Below are 23,229 nucleotides of genomic sequence, written 5' to 3' on the forward strand. Positions count from 1 at the left end.
CTTTCTCTCGGGTAGCTCAATACATCACCCGTTCACCTCCTCAGCATTCGCGCATCAGCCCAGCCGCACAGCGTGTATGCGCTGGTGTGAAATTCTCAACAACCGGCCACCCCACCACACCCACCGCCCGCACCGCAAGCACCATATCTCCCGCAGCGTTCCTGAGTCCGTCGGCCGATTTGGCCATATTTGTCGCTCTGCTTTTGGCGGTTTTGTTCGGCGGATGGGCGGATGCCCAGTCGCGCGCGCTTGGCTTCGGCTTGAGCATCCTGTAGTTAAACTCCTTCCGGAGACTTACCGTCTACAAAACGAGCCCATCAGAGTGTACACTCCTCAAGAGAACTTCTGGGGAACGATCTCCAAGCGGGAGCAGAGGAGATGGGAGCTAATGAATGAGATGTTCCAGGAAGAGACAGCCCAGTGGGAGGAGAAGCAGAGGCTGCTAGAGTACGGCCATATAGAAGTGGAGGAGGAGGTGGAGGAGGTGGAGACGAATACGGAGAATAGCGAAGAGGAGAAGCATCTAAATGCAGAGTAGGCTCGATTTCATGAGGTATTGGGAATGAGTCCTCCTTGGTAAGTGTTTACCCTTGAGAACAGCTCCTCTTGGGAACAGGTCTAAGTTACGCAGAACCCTCAGCATCTTCTCGCCTCTCTCGCCTATGCAACCAAGTAGCGGTAAGAAACCCCAGCCACAACAAAGTGAAAAACGCGATACTACTTGGCCAGCCAGCTTTCCACTGTGGTGCTCCCCAGTCTCCTGCCGTGGGAAAGAGCAGCAGAGGGACCCATATGTTGAAGCTGTAGCCAAAGGACATCATAGCGCCCTGGTAGAGACCCGAATGAGTCAGCTAATGCGTATTGAATCTCCAGACCAGACCATCTAGAGACTTACCACCGTGAGCGCTCGCTCTTCCGCATCATCCTTCAGCACAGTGTTTACAGTCGAGTACAAAATTGGGCTCGAACAACCAGCCAGACCGAACGCGTACCAGGCGACAAACCTACACATCACATTAGCACATACATTCACTTCTTCACACCATTCATTTGCCATCCACATTATCGCCGCTCACGGCCCTTCCACCATTGACGCTACACATCACACACATCGGGGAGTTTAGGCTTACTTTAACGCGGTGGGGATATTCCACACGGTCATACAAATGCTCGAGAAGACGCACGCCGCCATCGCAATCGAGTAGATGACCCAACTCGGATAGATGGTCGCAAGGGTGGTGCCCAGCCAGGACGAGAGGATATTGATGGCATTCAGAGCGGTTGGAAGTTTATTGATTTGGGGGACGGAAAAGTTTTCGGCCTTGAGCCACAAGTTCATGTAGCTGACGGGGTAGTAAGAGATGATCATGCAGCTGATTGGACGAGACACCGGTCAGCGGAATTTCGAATGAATTGCTCTTTCTAGCTCCCTGCTTTTCCTTCTGCTGTCTTTGTTTTGGGTCGTGGGTTGAGGGATTAAGAGAATGAGTACGCACATGTAGCAGAATACGAAGATGTAGATGTGCCATCGGCTCAGGCTGCGTTTGAAGACGTCGAGGGTAAGCTTGCTCGGCGGTCGGACTTTCTCCTCAGCCATCCGCGCTTTGGCGAGGGTGATGTCGTCATGGGTCAGAAAGATGGGCTTGGGCGACTCGGGAATGCCTGGGAAGATGATGTAGCCGGCAAGAGCGACGGGGATGGTGAAGATTCCATCTGGTGAAGGTCAGAAATACATCGCTGGAGCTTGATCGCGTTCTTTGTGAAGGGAGAAATTGGTACCTATGATAAAGAGCCAGCTTTGATAACATCAGCTTGATGAAGAGAGAGTAGAGATGGGATGAATCTTACCGCCACCCTGACAGACCGGCGACACCGGAGAGGTTCGTGTATGCCGCAGCTTGAAGGTAACCGCTGACCATGGTCCCGAGCGAGTTGCAAATGAACCAGGTACCCGCCCGCTTGAACAGCTCCTGCTTGCGGTACCAGCTTCCGAGGATGAAATGCGTTCCGGCGAAGACAGGGGCTTCGAACAGCCCCACGAAGAAGCGAAGCGCGTACAGCTGTCGTGCGCTGGTGACGCGGCTTTGCGCGAACGTGAGGATGCCCCAGGCAATTTCCAAGGTAGGAAGCATGTATCGGGCGCTGCGTATGTTAGTATCTTCTGCTTAGAGGGGGCAGACTAAGGGCGCATACAGCGTGGGGCGGGATATGAGCAAGAGCATGGGTATTTGAGCAATGACGTAGGCCGTGAAGTACATCACGTTGAAGTAGTTGAGCTCATTACCGTAGAGTTCGAGGTCCTCTTTCATTCCTGAGGTGTAGGCATTGCTGATGTTTGATTGGTCGAGGTATTTCGTGAAAACTTCGAGGACGGTCAGAAGGTGGGAGAGCTACGAGGAGAATGGAACAAGGAGGGGAACTTACAGCACAGGCATGCAAAAATGAGGATGGAGAGGTCAAGCTTGAACAAAAGTCTGATCGGTAAGCATCTCGAAGTACAATCTGAGCCGTCCGGTACTTACTTTCGCTCTTCGGCGGGATAGTGAGACGGATACCAATTGAACACTTCTTTTATTACACCCCATAACGTCCTCGGTTGGCCCTTCTCAATCTCCATTTCTGTTTGTGTCTCGTAGACACGGCCACGCTTTGGGTCGGTCATCGTACCAGGCAGATGCTTTGTACTTTCACTTCGAGGCAGGCGAAGCCAGATTGCCGGGTAGACGCTTTATACTTCCTGTTGATATAAACGACGCCAGATTGACAGAAAATGAGCATCAACGGAGTAGATAACGGTTCCAGAACAAAGTATCGGGAGCAGGGGCAGGAAGGAGATAAAAGTGCAAGGAAGTTCGTGCGACTTGCGCGAGCCGCGTTGCGTCAGTGCCATTCTCACTCAAGCACATGGCTTGCGTGCTTGATCAACCCCATGCCGGCACTTTCCCACCTGTGGCCGTGCTTATGATGGTCATAGCTTCGGGAAGGAAGCTTGTTTGGACTAGGCTTCGCATGTGGCATCCAGCATCCTACCGTAGTTATGATGACAAAGATACTAACCTGAACATTTCGCTTCAGAGTATCAGGAGAACTTTGCCACATCATTGTATACCAGGGCAAAGCAAGTCGCAGCTTGTTATGCAGCTATTTGGTGTCTTTGCATTTTTAGTCTCTTATCTTCTCGGCGTTTGACCAAGTAGTTGAACATGGATGAGAGCTTGCTCTATCTATCAGAACGAGTGAAATACAAAGCAGTCGGGCTTCTCTACAGCACAGTTCTGGGTACTGGTAAAAGAACTGCGGGGCTCCTATCGGGCAAGCTACGTTAGCCATTGAACGTTTTGATATTATAACCCGCGGCCCCAAGGGCAAAGCTGCGATTCCACTTAGCATTTCTAAAATAATTTTCACAATGGATAATTCTTTACGAAGCGTCGGAGATAGCGAACGATGGGTAACGGCGGCAGCGCCGATGTTGTAAGAGCTTCCCCGCATTGCGTGCTTCACCACACCAAACAATGCGTCTCTCCAACCACGCCGTCCAATCACCATTCCTTCGCACCCGTCTTACCTTTAAATTCTGCTAATCTTCGGCAACTCTTCATGCAGAGCAGCTCGGGAAGGATTAGCACTTTGCCGCCCCTCACTGTTTCCCCAATCTCGGGCTCCACTTTCGCCGGGGCCGATAGACAGGCTGTGAGCGGATTGGATGGAGATTATCTATGGTGTGATTGCCGACACCGGTGATATCATATCGGGCGGATTTGAAAGCGGATATTGGAGGGGTAGGTGTTGGGTGGTCGGCGACCAGACGGGGACGAAGTGGGAGGGGGTACTTATACTGTCATGCATTAGCACTGTCCAGGCGGGGAAGCACCAACCTCAACTTTCAATTCTACGAATCTTACGCTTTCTGGAAAAACCAAAGCAATAATGCCTGGCAAGGTCATTTCACCGTACGAGCAGGTCCCGGTGACCAAGGCTGATCGTCAGTGCCTACCTCTCAACTGTCGCTTATTTCGATTACTGATGAGGGGAGTTGTATAGTCGACTGGGCTGAGCTCGTTACGCTTGATCTGAGCCAGTTCGACAAGCCGGGCGGCAAGGAGAAGCTTGCAGAGCAGCTCACGTATGCGGCGCAGCATGTTGGTTTCTTCTATGTGAAGAACTTTGGCATCAGCCAAGAGGAGGTCGACAGACAATTCGCGCTGGGTCGTGAATTCTATGACCTGCCGTTGGAGGAGAAGTTGAAGTACCACAACATCAAAGATCTTGAGAGCGGAGAGTACAACGGATATAGGCCTGCTGGTCTGCGGAAGTAAGAGCTCCTTGACCGTTTTCTCTAGGAATTGCAAGGGCTAATCGAGGATCAGTCTCACGGAAGATGGTAGCATCAAGGACAACATCCAGGTGTACAACATTCCCAAGTTCGACGGTTTCCACAAGCGCCAGCACCCGCCCGTTTTGTCAGACCACATCGACGAGATCGAGGACTTCAGCCGGGTTAGCTCACCCTTGCTCCTTCTCGTACCCCCAGCTCTTCCACAAAGCTAACCTTGTCCTCCATGTAGAAATGTCACGAGTTCGTCGTCAAGAAGCTTCTGAGGCTCTTCGCTATCATCCTAGAGCTGCCTGACGAGGAGCAACTGGTGCGGGAGCACGTGTACGACGACAGGGGCGAGGACCACCTGCGGTACATGCACTACAAAGCGCGCACGCCCGAGGAGAACAAGCGCATCGGCAGTCTCTTCGCCCCCGGTCACACTGACCTGGGCAGCGTGACGCTGCTGTTCCGGCAGCCGGTTGCGGCGCTGCAGATCCTCAACAACCAGGGCCAGTGGAAGTGGGTTAAGCCGCAGGACGCGACCATCACCATTAACATCTGCGACGCCCTCAGCGCCATCACCGGCGGCTACCTGAAGAGCAGCATCCACCGCGTGCACGCGCCTCCCGATGACCAGGCGCACGTCGACAGGTTGGGTGTGCTGTACTTCGCGCGGTAAGGCCCCTCCTGAGTAGATCCAAGTTTTCTAGAGAAGGACATGGAGCTGACGAAAATCCGTTTAGGCCGAACAACCACGTCGTGCTGGACCCGATCAAGAACAGCCCGCTGCTGAAGCGCCTGGGCCTGGAGGAGAATGAGTTTACCAAGCTTGGACAGCATCTGACGATGGAGGAGTGGGTTAAGGTCAGGCAGACTCAGCAGCAGCGCAGGACCCAGGCACCAAAGATTAGCGAGGACGGAAAGTATGAGTACACGAAGAAGGACTTGGAGATTATTCCGGGGCTGCATGCGAAGATCCACAACTAGAGACCGCAAAGCAACTGGACACGAGGCTTTTGAGGTGTAAATTGCACGAAAGGTATGCGGGAGAATAAACAGGCGATATTCTCCGTCAACGGATCTGAACGAGAATCAATTGGACGGATAGGACTCAGAAATAAAATATCACGAATTCATGACGAGACAGTACTTATTCAAAATTCTTGTGGATGATGTAGATTCCGGATTGGGCGGAAAATGCTGGCACCGTGAAGTTTGCGAAAGCTGGCTCGATTCTGTGCGCCCTCGACCGAAGTAACACAAAGTCTAAGTTGATTGTGATTGCGGATGGATGCAGGAGAGTCGGCGGAGAGGCTGCGGGCTGACGCATGGTGGCCCGTGCTCGAGGCAGCTTACGAGTACGTTGCATTAAGCCAAAGCTCCAGCGAAGCAACACCACGACGCTCCTCTCTGCCCAGCATCGCCCACGCAGAAGTCCGACCATGCGTTTCTCGTTCCTGTCATCGCTGCTGCTCGTCGGAGCTAGCGCCGTCTCCGCTGCCTCGTCCTGGGGCTTCGACGAGGCCACGCTGACCGTCACCTCCAAGGGCTCAGGCGTCGGCAGCGGCCTGAAGGAGAAGTACAGCTCACCTGATTTCCAGCCATTGGCCCATGCAGGATGCTAATTCAGCCTTCTACAGGTTCGGTCCCAAGTCTCCGCTCGAAAAGCCCGTCGAGTTGGGCCCGTCGGACACGCTGAAGCTCGTCCTCACTACCCTCGATGGCAAGAAGGCCCAGCGCCCGCACCAGGCATTCCTGACCCTTACCGAGCCCACCACCGGCTTGGAGGACTCGTTCGCTCTGAGCGTCAAGGACAATGGCAAGGGCAAGGTCGAGCTGGTACGCGCCATCCACCAACCTGCAATGCATTCACCAGAACGTTAACACCTCCCCACCAGACGCAAAAGGATCTCCCGGTCCAATTCCTCACCACCACCTCCCCGGTCAAGGCCTATCTCGTTATCGCTTCCTTCGGCTCCTCTACCCCCTACAAGTCCGCCGTCTTCGACCTCGACGTGCAGCGCGACCCGAACACGCCGCTGGCGATTCCCGAACCGCCGGTGCGCTACGGCAAGAAGGCCGAGATTCACCACATCTTCAAGCCCGACCCGACCAACCCGCCTAAGGTCATTACCCTCGTCTTCACTGCCGCCGTCGTCGCCGCTCTCCCCGTGCTCTTCGGCGCCTGGGCCGTTCTGGGCGCCAACATCTCCCACGCTCCCAAGGCCTTTGGCGCCGCACCGGTCTCGCACGGTCTGTTCTTCGGCTCCATCGTCGCTCTTGAGGGCATCTTTTTTCTCTACTACACCGCCTGGAATCTTTTCCAGACTCTTCCGGCCGCCGCCGCCGTTGGCCTTGTGGCCTACATCAGTGGCAGCCGTGCCCTGTCTGAGGTCCAGGAGCGGAGACTTGCTGGCCAGAGATAAGCCGAACGCTTGGTTCAATGCTTGGGATTTGTCATTGCTGCATTTGAAGAGCGCTGATGCTGTGAGCGTTGATGTCTGAAAAAAGGATAGCGAGCAAAAAATCGGAATAGATGTTATATTTAAGAATTTCCCATGGTTTATGAAGTAGCCGCGAATGGGCTTACTAACTTGCGAACAGCAAGTATTCAACTCTTCACCTCCAAGAAATCTAATGGAAATCTGTTTGAGGTTCACTTGTCTTCAGAACTGTCATCGATGTAAGAGGTTTCATTCCACATATGAAACCACATGACTCCAGCCGCCAGGACACGAATGTGCTACAAAACGCCGCAGCTCCAGGCCACAGCACCGAAACTGAGCCAAAGACGCCATGCCAGGAAAGGACAGAAAGAAGCAAAAAAAAAAAACCACCATTGCGCCCAACCACCGCCACCACCCATCCCAAATCAACAACTGCCCCTCTGCACGCCATCCCACCCCACAAGCCTATTCGCCACATCCACCACATAACTCTCCGTGCCCACCCCATTCGTGACGCTCAAATCGCCCGCATCCGGCACCGACCCGGTATTGTACGCCCGCAGCGCCTTCCACGGCTCGTCGCCACCATACACGTCCAGCCAATACTCCAATCCGGGCCCGCCGCTCGGCCACGTCCCGGGCGTGCCCTGCACGCCATCCCTGATCATCTGCTCTATCGACGCCGCGGCATCACCGCTGCCGCCATCGTACGACGCGCTGCCCGGCGGGCCCTGCATCAGCCCGCAGTTGCCCGTCCCCGTGCACGGCGCGTCGAGCCTGCCGCCCGATTCTTGCAGGATGGTGGCGAGGATGAGGCGCGCGTCGACGCTGGTGTCGGATGCGACGAGGAGGATCTTGTCGTGCAGGATTTGCGTCGTCGTGCTGCTGCTGCTGCTGCCGCCGCCGGAGACGCTGCCGCTGCCGGTGTCGATGGCGCTCACGGCGCTGTTGGCGGTTGTGATGGCGCTGGCATGGAGGGACCAGAGGGCGGCGAAGGTGGGCCAGGTGCTTGGAGCTGGGTAGTTGCCGTTTGAGAAGCATTGGTAGGTTGAAGTGCCGGCGGTGCTGCTGCCGCTGGAGGGGCTTTGGGGGAGGGGGGTTGCGAAGGAGTAGGAGGAGGAGTTGGTGGTGCTGCCGCCGTCATCGTTTTGGGTGGGTTGGTACGATTTGAGTTCTTCGGGGTTGGTGACAACGGGTTTCTCGAAGTGGATATCGCATTTTGCGAGGGAATGCTCGTCCGGACGAGCGACGGGGAGTGCTAAGGCAGCTGGCACAGCCAGCAGAGCAAAGAGACGGGAGTTCACCATTGTCAATGAATGCTTTGGGTTGTCTTCTATGACCAGCAGGAGACAAGGATAGCAAGTAATGACAGTAGGAGGCTTGTCCAATTGCAAGCCTGACCAGAAAGGACAGTGGATAACGAGACTTGAGAAAGGAGAACGATGAGCGCTAGAATTATATCTAGAAGAGGCGCCAGCCCCCCCTTTCTATAGGAAACTCGGAGGGTTGGAAACGGCATGGGAAATGCCGTTTGCAGGATACGGAGGACTAAATTTGTGTGCAACGTTCTCCGTCGTCTATTCCCTCAAAACAAGACTTTACGCCGCCGACATTTGCAGGAGTTTCTTCACCAACACGGTGGTACTGCATCGGTAAACCATGCCCAATAACATAACCAGCTGGCGGCACAAGCGGACGCCCCATTTCGCAAAATTCGAAAATGCAGTGGCAGGACCTGAATCGAGACCTGATGTCACCTTCCCATGAGAGGAGAAATGGCGCTGCCCAGAGCATCCAGCATCACTCGGGGTACGTAGTTCTGCCACCAGAATCTCGAATGTGCCTTCTTGGACAGGCTGTGATACAAAGAGGTGGGCATTCTCGGAATGCGGCGTCGGGTTGGTGTTGGGGTCCACAAGCCCAGAACGTCCGTGCCAACGCGCTGAGCCTCAATCTAAGCGACCTCGAAATAGGGTGTTGAAGATGCGCCACTTCCGCATACACCACATTATACGGTGAAGGATCGATGGCGCGAGAATTGGTTTGCGCGGTGCCTGGGCTGGGGGGGAGGATATAGGAAGGAGTGAGGTTAAGAGTGCTGGACTCAATGCTCAACTACAAAGACCACTAACCAGTCTAGGTTTGGTGGGACATTGGTAGAACTTTGTCTCTTCGAGGCTTTCACGTAGACTGGCATGAAGTGGGAGGATGACCAGAATGTCTTACTCTATGGAGCGCAAGTCGTTATGATTCACGTGTGTCCCTCAATGTTACCATATGTTGCACTAATAAGCTGCACTCGGTGCGCCAGTTAGACAATCTGCGGCAGGAACCTTAAAGTGATTGAAATGAAGTCATACTCAGACATGTGACACCGTTGTTACGGTCCAGACTCTATGACGAAGAGGTGGGCCTGTTGACGATGCCGACTTGTAAATTCATCTTCGCTAGCGCGATGGAAAGCCGTTGTATGGAGAACGACAAGGCTTTCATAGGGTCGACTAGCGAATGGTGAAATACTTCATGGTCGGCGAAGGAGAACCAATTTTCGTCCAAAAACTCTTCATTGCTGGTATGTACATAATCCTCCTCCTCATGGGTCTCGACCTCGGACCGGTGCGACCGCAGCGATCCAAGGGATATCCTTCCAGAACTTGGTTCAGAGATGCCTTTTAGCGTCCGTTATGGTAACAAGGTGGGTGTGCCGAACGCCGATATCATGCTGCCTCCAATCCCACAATCGAACCACTTAAGCCCGGTGAAGGGAGAGCTCGAAAGCGAGAGAGAAGTCAGCTCATCGGGTACACGCTAGGCTTTCATCATCTGCGCGATACAAGTCAGCATTCTGCGCGCGGCGCGGGCGGGTGGAAGCAGGAGGGCTCACTTTTTGTAAACTGGAAGGATACAAAGAAAGAAAGAGGAGCGCGAGGCCGCGGGAAATTTTGAGGTCCTCGGCTGACTCATGAATGGCGCTAGCACCGATCGGGGTCAGCGCGCCAGAAAAGCATCCGAAGAACGCGCAGCGCCAACTCCATCGCACCACCAACTTAAGCCATTGCTTGCATTCAGGAAGTGGGTCATGTTGCTCTCTTCCAGCAGAAGGCCTGCTACGAGCAGCATTGCTGCGTTGAAAAGCTCAGCCGTGACAGCCAGATTTGCCGCATCTCGAGGCGTCGTGAGAGCGTCAAGACTATGCACTTCAGCTACTCAACGCCAAGCAGGCCAGAGAGCATCGCCAATTCGCGGTTTCTCTTCGAGTGCAGCACTCCGTAATGATCTCTCTTTTCTTGAAAACTACAAGCAGTCCTGTAGGTGAACGTCAATTCATTTCCTTCAAGATTGTTTTGTCTGATTTTTCCCTTTAGTCCATTTTCCCGCAGCCACTCATGAGATCAAGGAGCTTGCGAATGCTTCAATTGGGGAGACAGTCACTCTGCACGGCTATCTCGGGCCTCGCGCCGACCTTTCGAAAAAGCTCTCTTTTGTCCCTTTGATAAGCAAAGATCTCAGCCACAGTGTCCAAGTCATTAGCACTCCACGTTCGTCCGAGGAGCTACACACCCGCTTGAAGGCTCTGGGCGCACAAGACCCTGTCGCTATCACTGGTATTTTGAAAGAACGTAAGCCCACGAAGAGCGATGGTGGCGAAATCCAAAAAATCACCAACGTGGAGGTTGAGCTGAAGGCTCTGTGTGTGCTCAACGAGTTTCCCAAGGAAATCACCTTCCAAGAAGACACGAATATCCCGCCTGAGCAACGCCATTTGCAGCTCCGCCAAGATAAAGGCATTCGTGACGCCCTAGCATTCAGGTCCAAGGCCGCCAACATTTGCAGAGATGAACTGAGTAACAAGCATCAGTTCTTGGAAATCGAGACTCCATTGCTGTTCAAATCTACGCCCGAGGGTGCAAGAGAGTTCTTGGTACCTACACGGACCAAAGGCTTGGCATACGCACTTCCTCAGAGCCCGCAGCAGTACAAGCAGATTCTGATGGCCAGTGGTATTCCAAAGTACTTCCAGATCGCTCGTTGCTTCCGAGATGAGGACCTTAGGGCAGACAGACAGCCAGAATTCACCCAGGTCAGTTAATTTTACATTGCCTCAAGTCTCTGCTGACAGTTGACAGCTTGATCTCGAAATGTCCTTTGCAGCTGGCGAGGACGTCCAGAAGTGTATCGAGGACCTCGTGAGGAGGCTGTGGGGTGAGCTACTTGATGTGAAGTTGCCGTCTGAGTTCCCGCGAATGTCTTATAACGATGCTATGGCGAAGTATGGCTCTGACAAGCCTGACATTCGCCTTGGAATGGAGGTTCGAAGTTCCCCAGTTCTTTTCTCCTCCACATGCTCACCATTGTAGATTTCGCAAATCAATTACCTGCTTCCTGTGGACCTGATCAGCAAAATTGGCCCTCTCACCGACCCTGCTGTCGATGTTATGAGATTCCGCATCTCAGATGACCCTTCGGAGACGCGCAAATTCGTCAACGAATTTATGGATTCTCCAGATGCGGCACCGTTCATCAACAACCCTGACGGACAGCCTGGCATCTTCATCTTCGACACGCGAAAGCCATTGCAAGGTCTGCAGCCGTTCGGCTTTGAAGCGGCAGAGCGTCTCGATGATATGTACCAACTTGAAGATGGAGATCTCATAATCATCCAGGCCCGCAAGAACGAGCCCTTTTCAGGAGGCTCGACGCCAATTGGAAACTTGCGTTTGGCATTGCACAAAGCGGCGGTTGCTAAAGGCCTCGTTCCTGCACCACAAGGCTTTGAGTTCCTCTGGATCGTCGACTTCCCTCTATTCTCGCCCAGCAGCGATACAGAGCCCGGACAGGGCGGCGCAGCTGGACTATCAGCAACCCACCATCCTTTCACAGCCCCCAAGACTGCAGAGGACGTGAGTCTGCTTTCTACCGATCCCGCTAGCGTTCGCGCAGAGCACTACGACATCGTCGTCAATGGCGTGGAGCTCGGCGGTGGCAGCAGACGTATTCACGATGCCCGGGTCCAGGAGTTCATCATGCGTGATGTATTGAAGATGAAAGAGGAACGTCTGCAGGACTTCAGGCACCTACTCGACGTTCTTCGAGCAGGATGTCCGCCGCACGCTGGCATAGCGCTGGGTTTCGACAGGCTCATCGCTGTAATGCTCGGGAAAGAGTCGGTCAGGGACGTCATTGCTTTCCCCAAGAGTGGCAAGGGAGAGGATCTACTCGTGAAGGCCCCGAATGCTGTGACGAAGGAACAGCTGGAAACATACCATTTGATGCTCAAGAACTGAATAAAGTGAGGGCTTCGTCGCCTCGCTTTCGATATCCTGTAATATATTTTGCTGTAGATTACTGTATTTTTTTTGCTCCCGTAGCAGGATCACCGCCGAAGATTCTAGATGGCCAACCACCAGATTCATCTCCCTGCGTAACCTCAAATACACCCAACTCCTAAATACTTCCTGTGGATTGTTTTTTTGTACCTCGCTATGCCGTAACTGACTATCGTGACATCATGTCCGCTTCTGCGCGCGGGCCGCTTAATTGATCTTCGCATTGGAGAAGTCCATCTCCGGGTGTTGGGCCTTGAACTTGGCCAGGATTTCCTCCTTCTTCTGCTCATCGCTGGTCGGCTTGCCCATCTCCTTCTGGCGCTGGTCCCACATCATCTTCTCAACCATGGCGCGCGTTTCGCCGTCCAGGTCGCTGAGCTTGCTGCTCTCGGGGGTAATTTTGGCCGTGTCGATCTTGGGCGCAGTCGTCACGACGTGCTCCCACCACTCCATCTTATTAACCTTGTCCAGGTGAATGGCGATCTCCTTGCCACCCGGGACCGTCTCCAGCGTCCAGGTGCTCTCGTCGGCGTGGATCGGCTTCGACAGGTCGCCCTAAATTTCGCGAGCGCCGACGTCAGCGGGGAGGGCGCGAAGGGGCGGGGTAAGCGAGAGCTCCTTACGTCGATGATGGGCTCTTGACCCTTGATGGCAACCTTGAGCTTGGTCTTCGTGATCACGACGTCAAGGTCGCGAGCTTTCATGTTGGCGGGGATGGTCGTGGTGATGTCGACATCCTGGATGGTTTGCTCCCACTTGTAAGGAAGCGTGGCCTGCTCGGCGGCCTCTTTGGCGCGGGCCTCGCGGTCCTTCTTCTCGCGCTCAGAAGGTGTGGGCGAGCTGGGGCGCGACATTGCTGGGGGCGTTTGCGTGGTGGGCTGGTTGGGTCGTGCAGCATGCAAAGGAGCTAACAGAGCGATATGAAGACCGCGCGCGCAAGGGTGCGCCCCAAATGGCCGGAGCCCGCGCCCGCCAGGCCGCTTGATGACGCTGCGCCGTGCCGCCGCCGACCTCCCGTCTGCCCAAATCTATGTTTACCACTGCCGCACCCAACACCCTATCCTAGGCCTCCCCGCCCGACTGCCGCCTACAGGCCCTCCGTAACCCCCTCTCCCATCCGACGCTGCGGCATGCGACGAGCGGGAAATGTCGAGCTCCTTTGAGAAGTCCGTGAAGGGAGCCACCAAGATCAAGGCAAGCCGCCCGCTCCTGCTCCTTGCGCCGCGCGCGCCCATGTCCCGCGAGCAGCCCAACGAGCAGCCGCTGACCGCACCACCGCCCACAGCTCGCTCCCCCTAAGAGCAAATATGTCGAGCACATCTTGGTCGCTACCCACGCCGGCGAGGCCGGTGTCGCCGAGGTCTTTCGCGCCATCCAGAACCGCCTGCGCGACTCCACCTGGACCATCGTCTTCAAGGCGCTCATTATCATACACCTGATGATCCGCGAGGGCGAGCCGGACGTAACCCTCAAGTTCCTCGCCCAGTCGCCCGCTCGCCGCCTGGCGATTAACAACTTCACTGAGGGTATGCGCCCGCTCTCCACTGCATCCGGCCACCTGGTGCGGCGCAGGTAGTGCTAACCCGCCGCGCAGTGCAGACCCAGGGCCACAACATCCGCACCTACACCGAGTACATTGTTGTGCGCGCGAAGAGCTTCGGCGCCACAAGGATAGACTATGTGCGCAACGGCGAGGGCCGGCTCAAGCGCCTGTCGGTTGACAAGGGCCTGTTGCGCGAGACGGAGCAAGTCCAGGACCAGATCCACGCCCTGCTGCAGTGCGACTTGCTGTCGCAAGAGCCCGAAAACGAAATCACCCTGACAGCCTTCCGGCTGCTGACAATGGACCTTCTTGCCCTCTTTCACGTCATGAACGAGGGCACCATCAACGTGCTCGGTCCGTATACCCTTGGCCCCCTGGAGCTAGGCCCGGCTGACCGGTCGCAGAGCACTACTTTGAGATGTCGCATACCGACGCCGAGCGCGCATTGAAGATCTACAGGATATTTTGCAGGCAGACCGATGCGGTGGTGCAGTATCTGTCCATTGCAAGGCTACACGAGCATTCCACCCGCCTTGAGATCCCCAAGATCAAACACGCCCCCACCAGCTTAGGCAACTCTCTCGAGGAGTACCTCAATGACAAGGATTTTGAAATTAATCGCCGGCAGTACCTTGCGCAGCAGGATGCGAAGAAGAATTCGAAGACCAATGGCTCCAGCAAACTGCTGGACAAGAAGGAAACTGCAAGGGCCGACACCGGCTTCCCGGAGTCGAAGCCAGCGCAGCTTGAAAGCAAGGGCCCGGCGCCAGACTTGATTGACTTCTTCGAATCCATTGAGCAGAACCAGCAGCCTATGGCCCAGCAGCCCCAGGGTTTCCAGCCGCCACAGATCCAATTCCCGCAGCAGACCGGAATGATGCCGCAGCAGACAGGATTCGATCCGAACTTCCAAAGCAACCCGTTCGGACAACAGCAGCCTCCGCCGCCCCAGCAATTGCAGCCGAATTTCACTGGCGCAGGATTCGGGGGTTATGGGCCGCAGCAGTACGGGCAGCAGCCACCAGCGGTGCCACCAGTGCCACCGATACCGCAGAGCGCACCCTTCTTGCAGCCGTCGTTTACTGGACCTGCATCACAGGGATTGCAACCGCAAACCACCAATCCCTTCCGCGCCTCAATGCTCATGCAATCACAGCCGACCGGAGGAAATCCGTTCAGCGCCAACAGCCCGAACAGGGCGTCCACGAATCCTTTTGCAAAGAACTCACCGCAGAGTACTGGTGGTTTTGCACCTTCTCTACCTGCAATCCAGTCCTCGCAATCCATGGACTTCTCCCAGCCGCCGCGGACCAGCCACAGCCCCGCACCACTGCAACCCGCGCCAACTGGCACCAATCCATTCGCACGACCGCAGACGGCGCACGCTGGCGCCTCGCAGTCAATGCTCATGCCCACAGCCACTGGCAGCACGAATCCTTTCCGCCAGAGCGCGTTTGTCAACCAGCAAACGGGACAGGGTTGGCAAAGCAACCAAGGCACGATGGGCGGCTTGGAACAATTGGAGACGATTTCCGTCTTCCCGCGACCTGGTCAGCCTACCGGGCAGCAGCCGCAGCAGACGGGATGGTCATCTTGAAGGAACAGAAAAAAAAATGCATGTGCGGGTCATTTCCACATTTTTCTTGTTCGGGAGGGACGGGGTTATTGAGCGGTGGCGTTTTTTGAGGGGTTTTGCATCGTCAATACTTCATTACTATATCACACGGAGAGAACCACGAAGTATTGTTTTGGTTTCACGGTTTTGCGGGCCTTGAAGCGGGGCCGAGGAGCTGACATGGACAAAAGAAAGGCTTCTTTTTCCCGGAAACGACATCGTGTTTGATGTAGTCCTCATCCGTAAATGTTCTCTTTTTTTCCTCCTTCAACTGGGTTAAGCCGTAATAAAGCTTATCACCTGCAACACTTAATCTTCTTCTTAGTGTCGATATACTCTTCCTTGTCGGAATATTTTCATTTCAGCTTGCGGTCGTTCTTTCTGCTTTTCCTTTTGTTTTCCTTTTCTTTTTTCAACAATGTCTGTTGAGCGAGAGATTGCAAGACTGTGGTGGACCAGCTTTTACCAGGCATAGCCAGAGGGGACGGGGAAGGGGGAATAAGTGCGCTGTATTACACTTCTGACGGCCTGAAATAAGCGGATCATGGAATACGAGCGGCATCGCTGGTGCAGCGCTGTCGGTCGTGTCACACTAGGGCTGAGTCGGATGGTGCGGGTGTTGCGTGTTTTAGATTGCAGGTCGAGAGAGCGTTGTTGCGTACGCGTCGTTTCCGTGGTTGGGCTAGGGCTGCATGGCTTTGCTGTACGTTGTACGCGCCTTCGCTGCGTCACGCATCGAACAAGGCGGAACCAGCAGCGACATCGTCATCAGCACGGCGGCAATCGTTTAGCGGTCTGGAGAGGATGGCGTGTGCGTTTGGGAAAACATTACTGGAACGGATAGACCATCAATGCGAGCTTCGAACAATGCTCCCCAAATTACTTTTAGCGATCTGCGAGCTCCCACCTTCTCCCTTTTGTCTTTCGTCCGGCTGCAGCGGAGGGGGGTGGTGCCGGGGGCCGGAGTAAGGGTCAATAGCGATGCAAACGAAACAAACTGGCTTGTGCTGCTGATAAGATTAGATTAATCAGAGACTGGTCGAGGGCGTGGAAATATGACGAAGGCGGGGTGTGCGCGGCCCAAGAATATTCGCCCGTCGTCGCGCTCTGCCCAAGTTTTGAGCTTTCGCATATTCGCAACCTTGTTTCGAGTCAACCACGACCACTTCTTTTCTCGAGCGTACATATTGCAGGAAGGAAATATTCAAGATGTCTACCATCGGACCGCCTGGCGCGCAGCTCAATGCTGAGCAGGCCGACAACTTTGAGGATGTACGTCGTAGCCTGCAACTACTCGATTTCGTCATGCGATGGTGGTTGACTGACTGAAGCAAATGTAGATTGAGAAGCAGTTCGCCGTCAAGGGTACGCACGTCTCTTCCCTCTGCTTTACCTAGCATCTCTCACCTATACCACTGCGCCACCTATAAAACCCCAACCCAACACCACAGCCGCGCGCCTCACAGGCAGCAATCAGAAGACACAATGCTAAGCACAGAAGCGCAATCGTGCGCGCGCGTGATGATACAGTGGTCCAGCACATGACGACGTACTGGTCGATCCTCGAGCGGATGCGCGGCAGCAAGCTGCGGCTGACCAAGATCGACGACGAGATTTACGAGCACTTCAAGAAGGAGTTCCCGGACTTCGACCCGGCGGCGACGATCAATGAGGACGAGATGAAGAGCAAGGCGGGCAAGGAGAAGTGGCGCAACTTCATCATGGCCTACGAGAAGCGCATCGACGACTACAACTTCGGCACCATGCTGCGCGCCAGCCCGGCCACCGAGTATTCCGAGAAGGAGACCATCTTCGGTGAGTGTGGAGGAGAGGGTTGATTCGCAGGCGTTGTGCGGTTTGCTGATGTTTGCTGTGTCTTTCTAGCGGTGAGGATGCAGTTCTATGCCGTCGAGATTACGAGGAACCGCGCCGGCCTGAACGACTGGATCTACGAGAAGGCGAACCCCGAGAAGGTGAAGGAGGAGGCTGAGGCGGCGGCGAAGAAGGAGTAAGCTATGCGCCGCATGGTGCTCATTTTTTTCCGTACAGCTGTGAGCAGTCACTACTTCGCCTCTCCAATACAGTAGCCCTATCCGGACTCAGGTATGTTAGTCCAGGCACAAGGAAGCATCATGGAGTGAGCGGGGTACACGATACTGTGAAGTGGTGGCGTGGTCTCTGGAGTGCTTGGATCCGTGAAATCCTCGCAGGATACCCTACGAGACGTAACTTTAGGTAGACACCGGAGACTCGGTGCCTAGAAAATTCGGCAATCCTTACCTTTGTTCTTGATGTCTTTGTTGTTGTTACATTGAAAGGCCAAACAATCTTGGCGTTACGATTGTTCCTTGGCCTCGCTCACCACCTGGGCTTTGGCCGCTTGCGAAATGTATTTTGCTGTTTGCTGCTACCTATTCCATGCTTTAAGTCCATCCTTCAAGATTACCTTCGCGATAAAGCGCACATCGTGTGTTGTGATCTTCCGGCGACACCGTCCAATATCCCCGTCCACACACGATGGCGGCAACGGCTGACCTTAGCGGACCGCTCCCACCAGGAACGGCCCAGGAAAAGTATGAAGGAAATAACGACATCGACCGTCTTCCCGACCAAGAGCTAAACGTGGCCATCCCGGGAGAAGACGAAGCGCTGCGACAGACGCAATGGAAAGACCTCTTCAACTTCATGACTCGGAAGCACGCCCCACTGTTCGCCCTCGCATTCTCACTGTCCGTGATTTGCGGTCTAGCAGTGCCCGCAAATGCGTATCTGCTTGGAAAGGTGTTCGATGCATTCGCTAAGCAGGGAGCCGGGACAATGACAGGAGAAAAGCTCAGGAGCGAGGTCTCAAAGTACTGCGTCTACATTATCGCTCTTGCCGCAGGAAACTGGCTGATGAACACCTTCTACTTCACGACATGGATTCTCTTCGGAGAGACACAAGCCAGGAGTGCTCGAGAGCGGGTGTTTGCGGCGCTGCTCAAGAGAAATATGACCTGGTATGATCAAAGGAAGAACGGTGTTGCAGCAATGGTCCCACGACTCCAGACGTAAGCCTCCAAATATACACCAAACATACTTCTCCGCTGACACAGCTACTTGCAGGCAAACGCGAGAGCTTCAGTTGTCCCTGTCCCAGCCAATGGGTACCATCATCGAGCACCTGGCCACGGCATTCTTGTGTCTCGGTATGGCCTTTTACTACTCCTGGCGCATCACGCTCGTGATCCTTTGCATCGTCCCCGTCTCCATCATTACCGTCATATTTCTCTCCATCCGTCTCCAGAAGAACATCGGCTATCAGATAGAGAGTCTACAGGAAGCGCTCAAGTATGCCATAGGCGCTATCAGATCCATTGAGACGGTCAAGAGTTTCAACGGACAGGATCACGAGGCGTGGAAGTATACCCGTCTCGTACGACAGGCGGCAACCTTCTACATTCGCCAGGCCAACCTCAACTCGATACAGATGGGTGTCATGTCATTCGTCAGCTTTTCCATGTTCATTCAGGGCTTTTGGTACGGTAGCACGCTGCTTGACAAAGGCCAAACACCTGGAAAGGTACTGACTACATTTTGGGCCGCACTCATGGCTTGTCAAGCTTTCATGTCAGTCATGCCACAGTTTTTGGTCATGGAAAAGGGCAGGGCTGCAGGCGCGAAGCTAAGAGCGGTCATGGTCCACGGGTCGAAGGGCCAGGAGGAAACAAGGCCCGAGGACGGGCTGAAACCTGATCACTGTGCTGGAGACTTCGAGTTGAAGAACGTGAGTTCCCATCCCACCCCTCTCTCGTATGGTTTCGCCGCTTATTGCTGTCTCTCAGGTCTGCTTCTCCTACCCAATTCGTCCCAATGAACTCGCCCTCAACAACGCCTCCCTCTTCTTTGCCGCGGGCGAAACCACGTTTGTCATAGGCAAGTCTGGTTCCGGCAAGTCGACCATCGGACAAGCTCTCTGCCGCTTCTACCCCACCAAATCGGGCAGCATCACGCTCGATGGCAACCCGCTCGAGGCGCTAGACATCGACTGGCTGCGGCGCAACATCACGCTGGTGGAGCAGAATAGCGTACTCTTCAACGGCACCATTTTCCGCAACATCACTTACGGGCGGCCCGATTTTGATCGCGTGACGCTGGATGAGGTGAAGGAGGCGGCGGAATTCGCACTGCTCAAGGAGACGGTGAGCAACATGCCGAACACGTGGGATACTGAAGTGGGAGCGAGCGGGACATCGATGAGCGGTGGTCAGCGGCAGCGGATGGCGCTGGCGAGGGCACGCTTGAGGGATACACCGGTGCTGATATTGGACGAGTCAACCAGCGCACTTGACTATATCAATCGCACCCTTATCATGGAGGCGATTAGATTCTGGCGGAAAGGACGGACGACCATCATCATCACGCACGACATCTCGCAGATCCAGCAGGATGACTACGTCTACATTCTTGAGAAAGGCAAAGTGGTGCAGGACGGATACAGGAAATCGATGGAGAAGGCCAAGAGCTCGCCGTTCCAAAAGTTCATCACCATCAAGGAAGAAGAGGAGGAAGACGAGGATGAGGAGAAGGGAGACACTTTCTCTGGTTCGAGTAGCCCCGATGGTCAAGGTCGGCCCAGACCCCACAGCATGCAGAGAACCAGCTCAAGGTACTCGGAGGAATCTTCCGACGATGAAGAGAGCAACCAGGACCCGCTGCAAAACTACCTCGATGCCGACGACTTCGTTGCGCCTCGCTTCGTGCCCAGCGTGTTTGTCGAGCAGCGTGTCGAGCCTGGAAACCGAAACTCGATGATCCTCCCTCCAGCCATGGGCGCCAACTTTTGGCGTGTCCTCCCACCCTCTGCGGCGTTCTCGTCTCCCGAACCCAAAGATGAACCCTTACCTGAACAGTCCCCTTACTTCGACGTTCTGGAAGGCAAGAGGCGCTCCGGCTTCTACGGCTTTGACCACGGGATCTCAGAGACCCGCCCTATGTCCATGACGAAGCGGGACTACGAGATAGGTTTCGGGGTCATGGACGGCGCTGATAACAAACGCCAAAGTAGACGGATGTCCCGCTTGGAGGCGACCCCCCTTCAGGAGCAACGTCGGCGCAGGATAACGATGATCAACGCCATCGCCGGCACACCTGGCCTCGTTCCTACCGAAGACCAGCATGAAAGCGCAGCAGCAGCAACACCCAAATCCCCTTTACATCGCATAGCCTCTCGCCTCCCTCTCGTCGGCGGAAGGCAGAAACGGAAAGAACAGGACGCCAATCTACTCACGTACAAGCAGATCCTGTCAACCGTCTGGCCACGCCTCACCTGGCCACAACGGGTCCTCCTCTTCATCGGCGGCGGCGCCTGTGTGACGCATGCGGTCGCGACACCGGTTTTCGCCTATATATTCAACAAGCTGCTCGCAACCTTCTACCTTCCAGGGCCGGACCGCTCCCGCAAGGCCCTCGTCTACTCACTCGCCATCCTAGGCATCTCAATCGTCGACGCAACAGCCAACTACCTCTCGCACTTCATGCTGGAGTACACGGCACAGATGTGGGTGCACGCGGTGCGCGAGAGCTCGATCCAGGCCATCCTAGCGCAACCGCGCTCCTTCTTCGACGAGCCGGGCAACGGCGTCGAAAGCCTCTGCGAGGCACTCGACTACTGCGGCGAAGAGATGCGCAACCTGGTAGGGCGATTCCTAGGAGCAGTCTCAGTCTCAGTGCTCATGATGGGCACAGCCATCGTGTGGTCGCTGGCGTCGGCGTGGAAGCTGTCACTGGTGGGGCTAGCCGTGGCGCCCGTCTTCTACGCCATCACCGTCACCTTCAACCGCGTCAGCAGCCGGCAGGAGCACCTGCTCAACGAGGCCGACGACGTGGCGACGAGCGTGCTCGGCCAGACGGTCGTCAACATCAAGACGGTGCGCGGGCTGACGCTCGAGGGCCCGCTGCGCCGGCAGTACCTGGCGGCCACGCGCGCCATCTTCTCGCGCGGCTGCAAGCGCGCTGCGGCGTGCGGCCTCTTCTACGGGCTGACGGACAGCATCGTCTTCTTCGCGACGGCGCTGCTCTTCTACTACGGCGCGGTGCTGGTGGCCGACGGCTCCTTCAGCACGCCCGCCGTGCTGCAGGTCTTCACCGAGCTGACCATGAGCATGACCAACGTCAACTCCATCGTCGCCATGATCCCGCAGATGGGCTCGACGCGCGACACCGCCACACGCCTCCTCCGCCTAGCCACCCTCGACACCACTTCGCACGAGAGCACCGGCACCACGCGCATCCCCACCATCGGCGACATCACCCTGCACCACCTCGACTTCGCCTACCCCTCGCGGCCCACCCACCCCGTCCTCCGCGACCTATCCTGCACCATCCGCGCCGGCACCTGCGCCGCCATCGTCGGCCTCTCCGGCTCCGGCAAGTCGACCATCGCCGCCCTCCTCCTCAAACTCTACCCCCCTCCGGACGGCCGCGCTGCCACACTTACCCTATCCGGCAGGGACATCCGCCACCTGCACACGCCGACGCTCCGCGCCCTCGTCGCCGTCGTCAGCCAGACGCCGACCATCTTCCCGGCGTCCGTCCGCGACAACATCGTCTACGGCCTGCGCGCCGACGATCCGGGAACGAGCTGGCAGAACGTGCGCCAGGCGGCCGTGTCGGCCGGCATCGACGAGTTCGTCATGACGCTGCCGAATGGCTACGACACGGTTATCGGTGATGGCGGCATCGGGCTGAGCGGCGGGCAGGCGCAGCGCGTGGCTATCGCGCGCGCGCTGGCAAGGCGGCCGGACGTGTTGGTGCTGGATGAGGCGACGAGCGCGTTGGATGTTGAGAATGCGCGGGTGGTGAGGGAGACGATTAGGGGGCTTGTGAGGGGGAATAGAAGGGATATCGCGGTGGAGCAGGAGGGAAGGAGTGGGAGTGGGAGTGGGGGGAGTAAGATTGGTGTGGGCATGACGGTGGTGATTATCACGCATGCGAGGGAGATGATGGAGATTGCGGATCAGGTCATCATGCTGGATCAGGGCCGGTTGGTCGAGGAGGGGACGTATGCGGAGTTGAGCAAGAGGAAGGGTGGGGAGTTTGCGCGGTTGCTGAGGGGTGGGTTGGAAGGGGAGGAGGAGAGGCCGTCGGCGGAGGAGGTGGAGAGGCTTGAGAAGAGGAAGCAGAGGAGGGAGAGGAGGGAGAGCAGGCGGATTTCCGAGTGGAGGTTCTCGGGTGTTGCGAGGAATCGGAGGAGTGGGCTCTGGTAGTGTTTATTCGACGTTAGGTGGGCGGGTAGGGAATTCTCAGGACACATTTCTGGTAACACTATTTCTAATCGCAGAGTAATAGTCGCTAATTATGGAGATCGATTTGCATATATTAGTGTGTCCACTTCTATTCCTCGGCCTTGCGTCTAGGGTGAAATTGCTACTATGAAATGTTACACTCACCTACAGTTGTCCCGGACAATCCAACCGAAGATCAATAAAGCTATACAAATCACAGGCTCATGGTACACTAGCTACTAAGGATACTCTCCTCCCTAGTTAGCAGATCTTAATATGATGATTCGCCGTGTAGGAGAAGTGAACATTAATATTGTTTTCCCCACCTTTGCAAGTGGCTACAACAAAGATATTTCGGCTTATGTTTTTCATCCAGACGAGATACGAGACTGTAGACTTTCCAAGAACTGGATGAGAAACGGAAGGCCGGAAGTAAATTCTTATTCAGATTTCTGAGACCATAAAGACCGAAGCAAATGGAATGCAAGACCGAACGCCCGAATCCCCCGAACGCCCATCCAGAAGACTTACAAAGACAGGTTCAGATGGGTGGCGTGCTAGCTTGCTGCTCTATAAGTGCAATACATAGAGGATGGCGTCTAAAAGGCCTCAATTCACTTCCAACAACGCTTAATGAGACCTACAAGAGGATAATCGATTCTTTTCTCGACACATGTCGTCAAGACTCAAGAAGGGTCCTGCAGCTTTTGG

General features: G+C 55.4%; 9 protein-coding genes across 9 annotated transcripts; 6 read left to right on the forward strand and 3 right to left on the reverse strand.

Annotated features, from left to right (window-relative positions):
• Positions 1 to 623: 623 nt before the first annotated feature.
• LTHEOB_8314 (Vitamin h transporter) lies at positions 624 to 2,662 on the reverse strand (the record flags this gene model as incomplete). The annotated part of the gene is made up of 10 exons (XM_035517778.1): positions 624 to 660; positions 712 to 827; positions 896 to 1,004; positions 1,131 to 1,373; positions 1,497 to 1,713; positions 1,780 to 1,796; positions 1,849 to 2,142; positions 2,194 to 2,362; positions 2,425 to 2,474; positions 2,523 to 2,662. 10 exons carry the CDS (start codon positions 2,660 to 2,662, stop codon positions 624 to 626), a joined length of 1,392 nt encoding a protein of 463 aa, XP_035370434.1.
• A 1,268-nt stretch (positions 2,663 to 3,930) lies between these two features.
• Positions 3,931 to 5,308, forward strand: LTHEOB_8315 (2OG-Fe oxygenase; the record flags this gene model as incomplete). The annotated part of the gene is made up of 5 exons (XM_035517779.1): positions 3,931 to 3,985; positions 4,045 to 4,315; positions 4,371 to 4,500; positions 4,569 to 4,996; positions 5,065 to 5,308. The coding sequence occupies 5 exons, from the start codon at positions 3,931 to 3,933 to the stop codon at positions 5,306 to 5,308; spliced, it is 1,128 nt and encodes a 375-aa protein (XP_035370435.1).
• A 455-nt stretch (positions 5,309 to 5,763) lies between these two features.
• LTHEOB_8316 (Oligosaccharyltransferase subunit ribophorin ii) lies at positions 5,764 to 6,747 on the forward strand (the record flags this gene model as incomplete). Its single annotated transcript, XM_035517780.1, has 3 exons — positions 5,764 to 5,900; positions 5,962 to 6,160; positions 6,220 to 6,747. 3 exons carry the CDS (start codon positions 5,764 to 5,766, stop codon positions 6,745 to 6,747), a joined length of 864 nt encoding a protein of 287 aa, XP_035370436.1.
• Positions 6,748 to 7,193: 446 nt separating this feature from the next.
• Positions 7,194 to 8,075, reverse strand: LTHEOB_8317 (Exo-beta-protein; the record flags this gene model as incomplete). Its single annotated transcript, XM_035517781.1, has 1 exon — positions 7,194 to 8,075. The coding sequence occupies one exon, from the start codon at positions 8,073 to 8,075 to the stop codon at positions 7,194 to 7,196; it is 882 nt and encodes a 293-aa protein (XP_035370437.1).
• A 1,965-nt stretch (positions 8,076 to 10,040) lies between these two features.
• Positions 10,041 to 12,053, forward strand: LTHEOB_8318 (Aspartyl/Asparaginyl-tRNA synthetase class IIb; the record flags this gene model as incomplete). The annotated part of the gene is made up of 4 exons (XM_035517782.1): positions 10,041 to 10,080; positions 10,134 to 10,849; positions 10,896 to 11,078; positions 11,127 to 12,053. 4 exons carry the CDS (start codon positions 10,041 to 10,043, stop codon positions 12,051 to 12,053), a joined length of 1,866 nt encoding a protein of 621 aa, XP_035370438.1.
• A 249-nt stretch (positions 12,054 to 12,302) lies between these two features.
• Positions 12,303 to 12,949, reverse strand: LTHEOB_8319 (Nuclear movement protein; the record flags this gene model as incomplete). Its single annotated transcript, XM_035517783.1, has 2 exons — positions 12,303 to 12,650; positions 12,719 to 12,949. 2 exons carry the CDS (start codon positions 12,947 to 12,949, stop codon positions 12,303 to 12,305), a joined length of 579 nt encoding a protein of 192 aa, XP_035370439.1.
• A 66-nt stretch (positions 12,950 to 13,015) lies between these two features.
• LTHEOB_8320 (ENTH/VHS domain-containing protein) lies at positions 13,016 to 15,235 on the forward strand (the record flags this gene model as incomplete). Its single annotated transcript, XM_035517785.1, has 4 exons — positions 13,016 to 13,036; positions 13,381 to 13,621; positions 13,690 to 13,992; positions 14,043 to 15,235. 4 exons carry the CDS (start codon positions 13,016 to 13,018, stop codon positions 15,233 to 15,235), a joined length of 1,758 nt encoding a protein of 585 aa, XP_035370440.1.
• Positions 15,236 to 16,462: 1,227 nt separating this feature from the next.
• On the forward strand, positions 16,463 to 17,265 carry LTHEOB_8321 (uncharacterized protein; the record flags this gene model as incomplete). Its single annotated transcript, XM_035517786.1, has 4 exons — positions 16,463 to 16,525; positions 16,594 to 16,618; positions 16,784 to 17,068; positions 17,138 to 17,265. The coding sequence occupies 4 exons, from the start codon at positions 16,463 to 16,465 to the stop codon at positions 17,263 to 17,265; spliced, it is 501 nt and encodes a 166-aa protein (XP_035370441.1).
• A 505-nt stretch (positions 17,266 to 17,770) lies between these two features.
• Positions 17,771 to 22,500, forward strand: LTHEOB_8322 (Alpha-factor-transporting ATPase; the record flags this gene model as incomplete). The annotated part of the gene is made up of 3 exons (XM_035517787.1): positions 17,771 to 18,303; positions 18,359 to 19,019; positions 19,078 to 22,500. The coding sequence occupies 3 exons, from the start codon at positions 17,771 to 17,773 to the stop codon at positions 22,498 to 22,500; spliced, it is 4,617 nt and encodes a 1,538-aa protein (XP_035370442.1).
• Positions 22,501 to 23,229: the final 729 nt, after the last annotated feature.

The sequence above is a fragment of the Lasiodiplodia theobromae genome (assembly GCF_012971845.1).
Source record: "Lasiodiplodia theobromae strain AM2As chromosome Unknown scaffold_26, whole genome shotgun sequence".
NCBI lineage: Eukaryota > Fungi > Ascomycota > Dothideomycetes > Botryosphaeriales > Botryosphaeriaceae > Lasiodiplodia > Lasiodiplodia theobromae.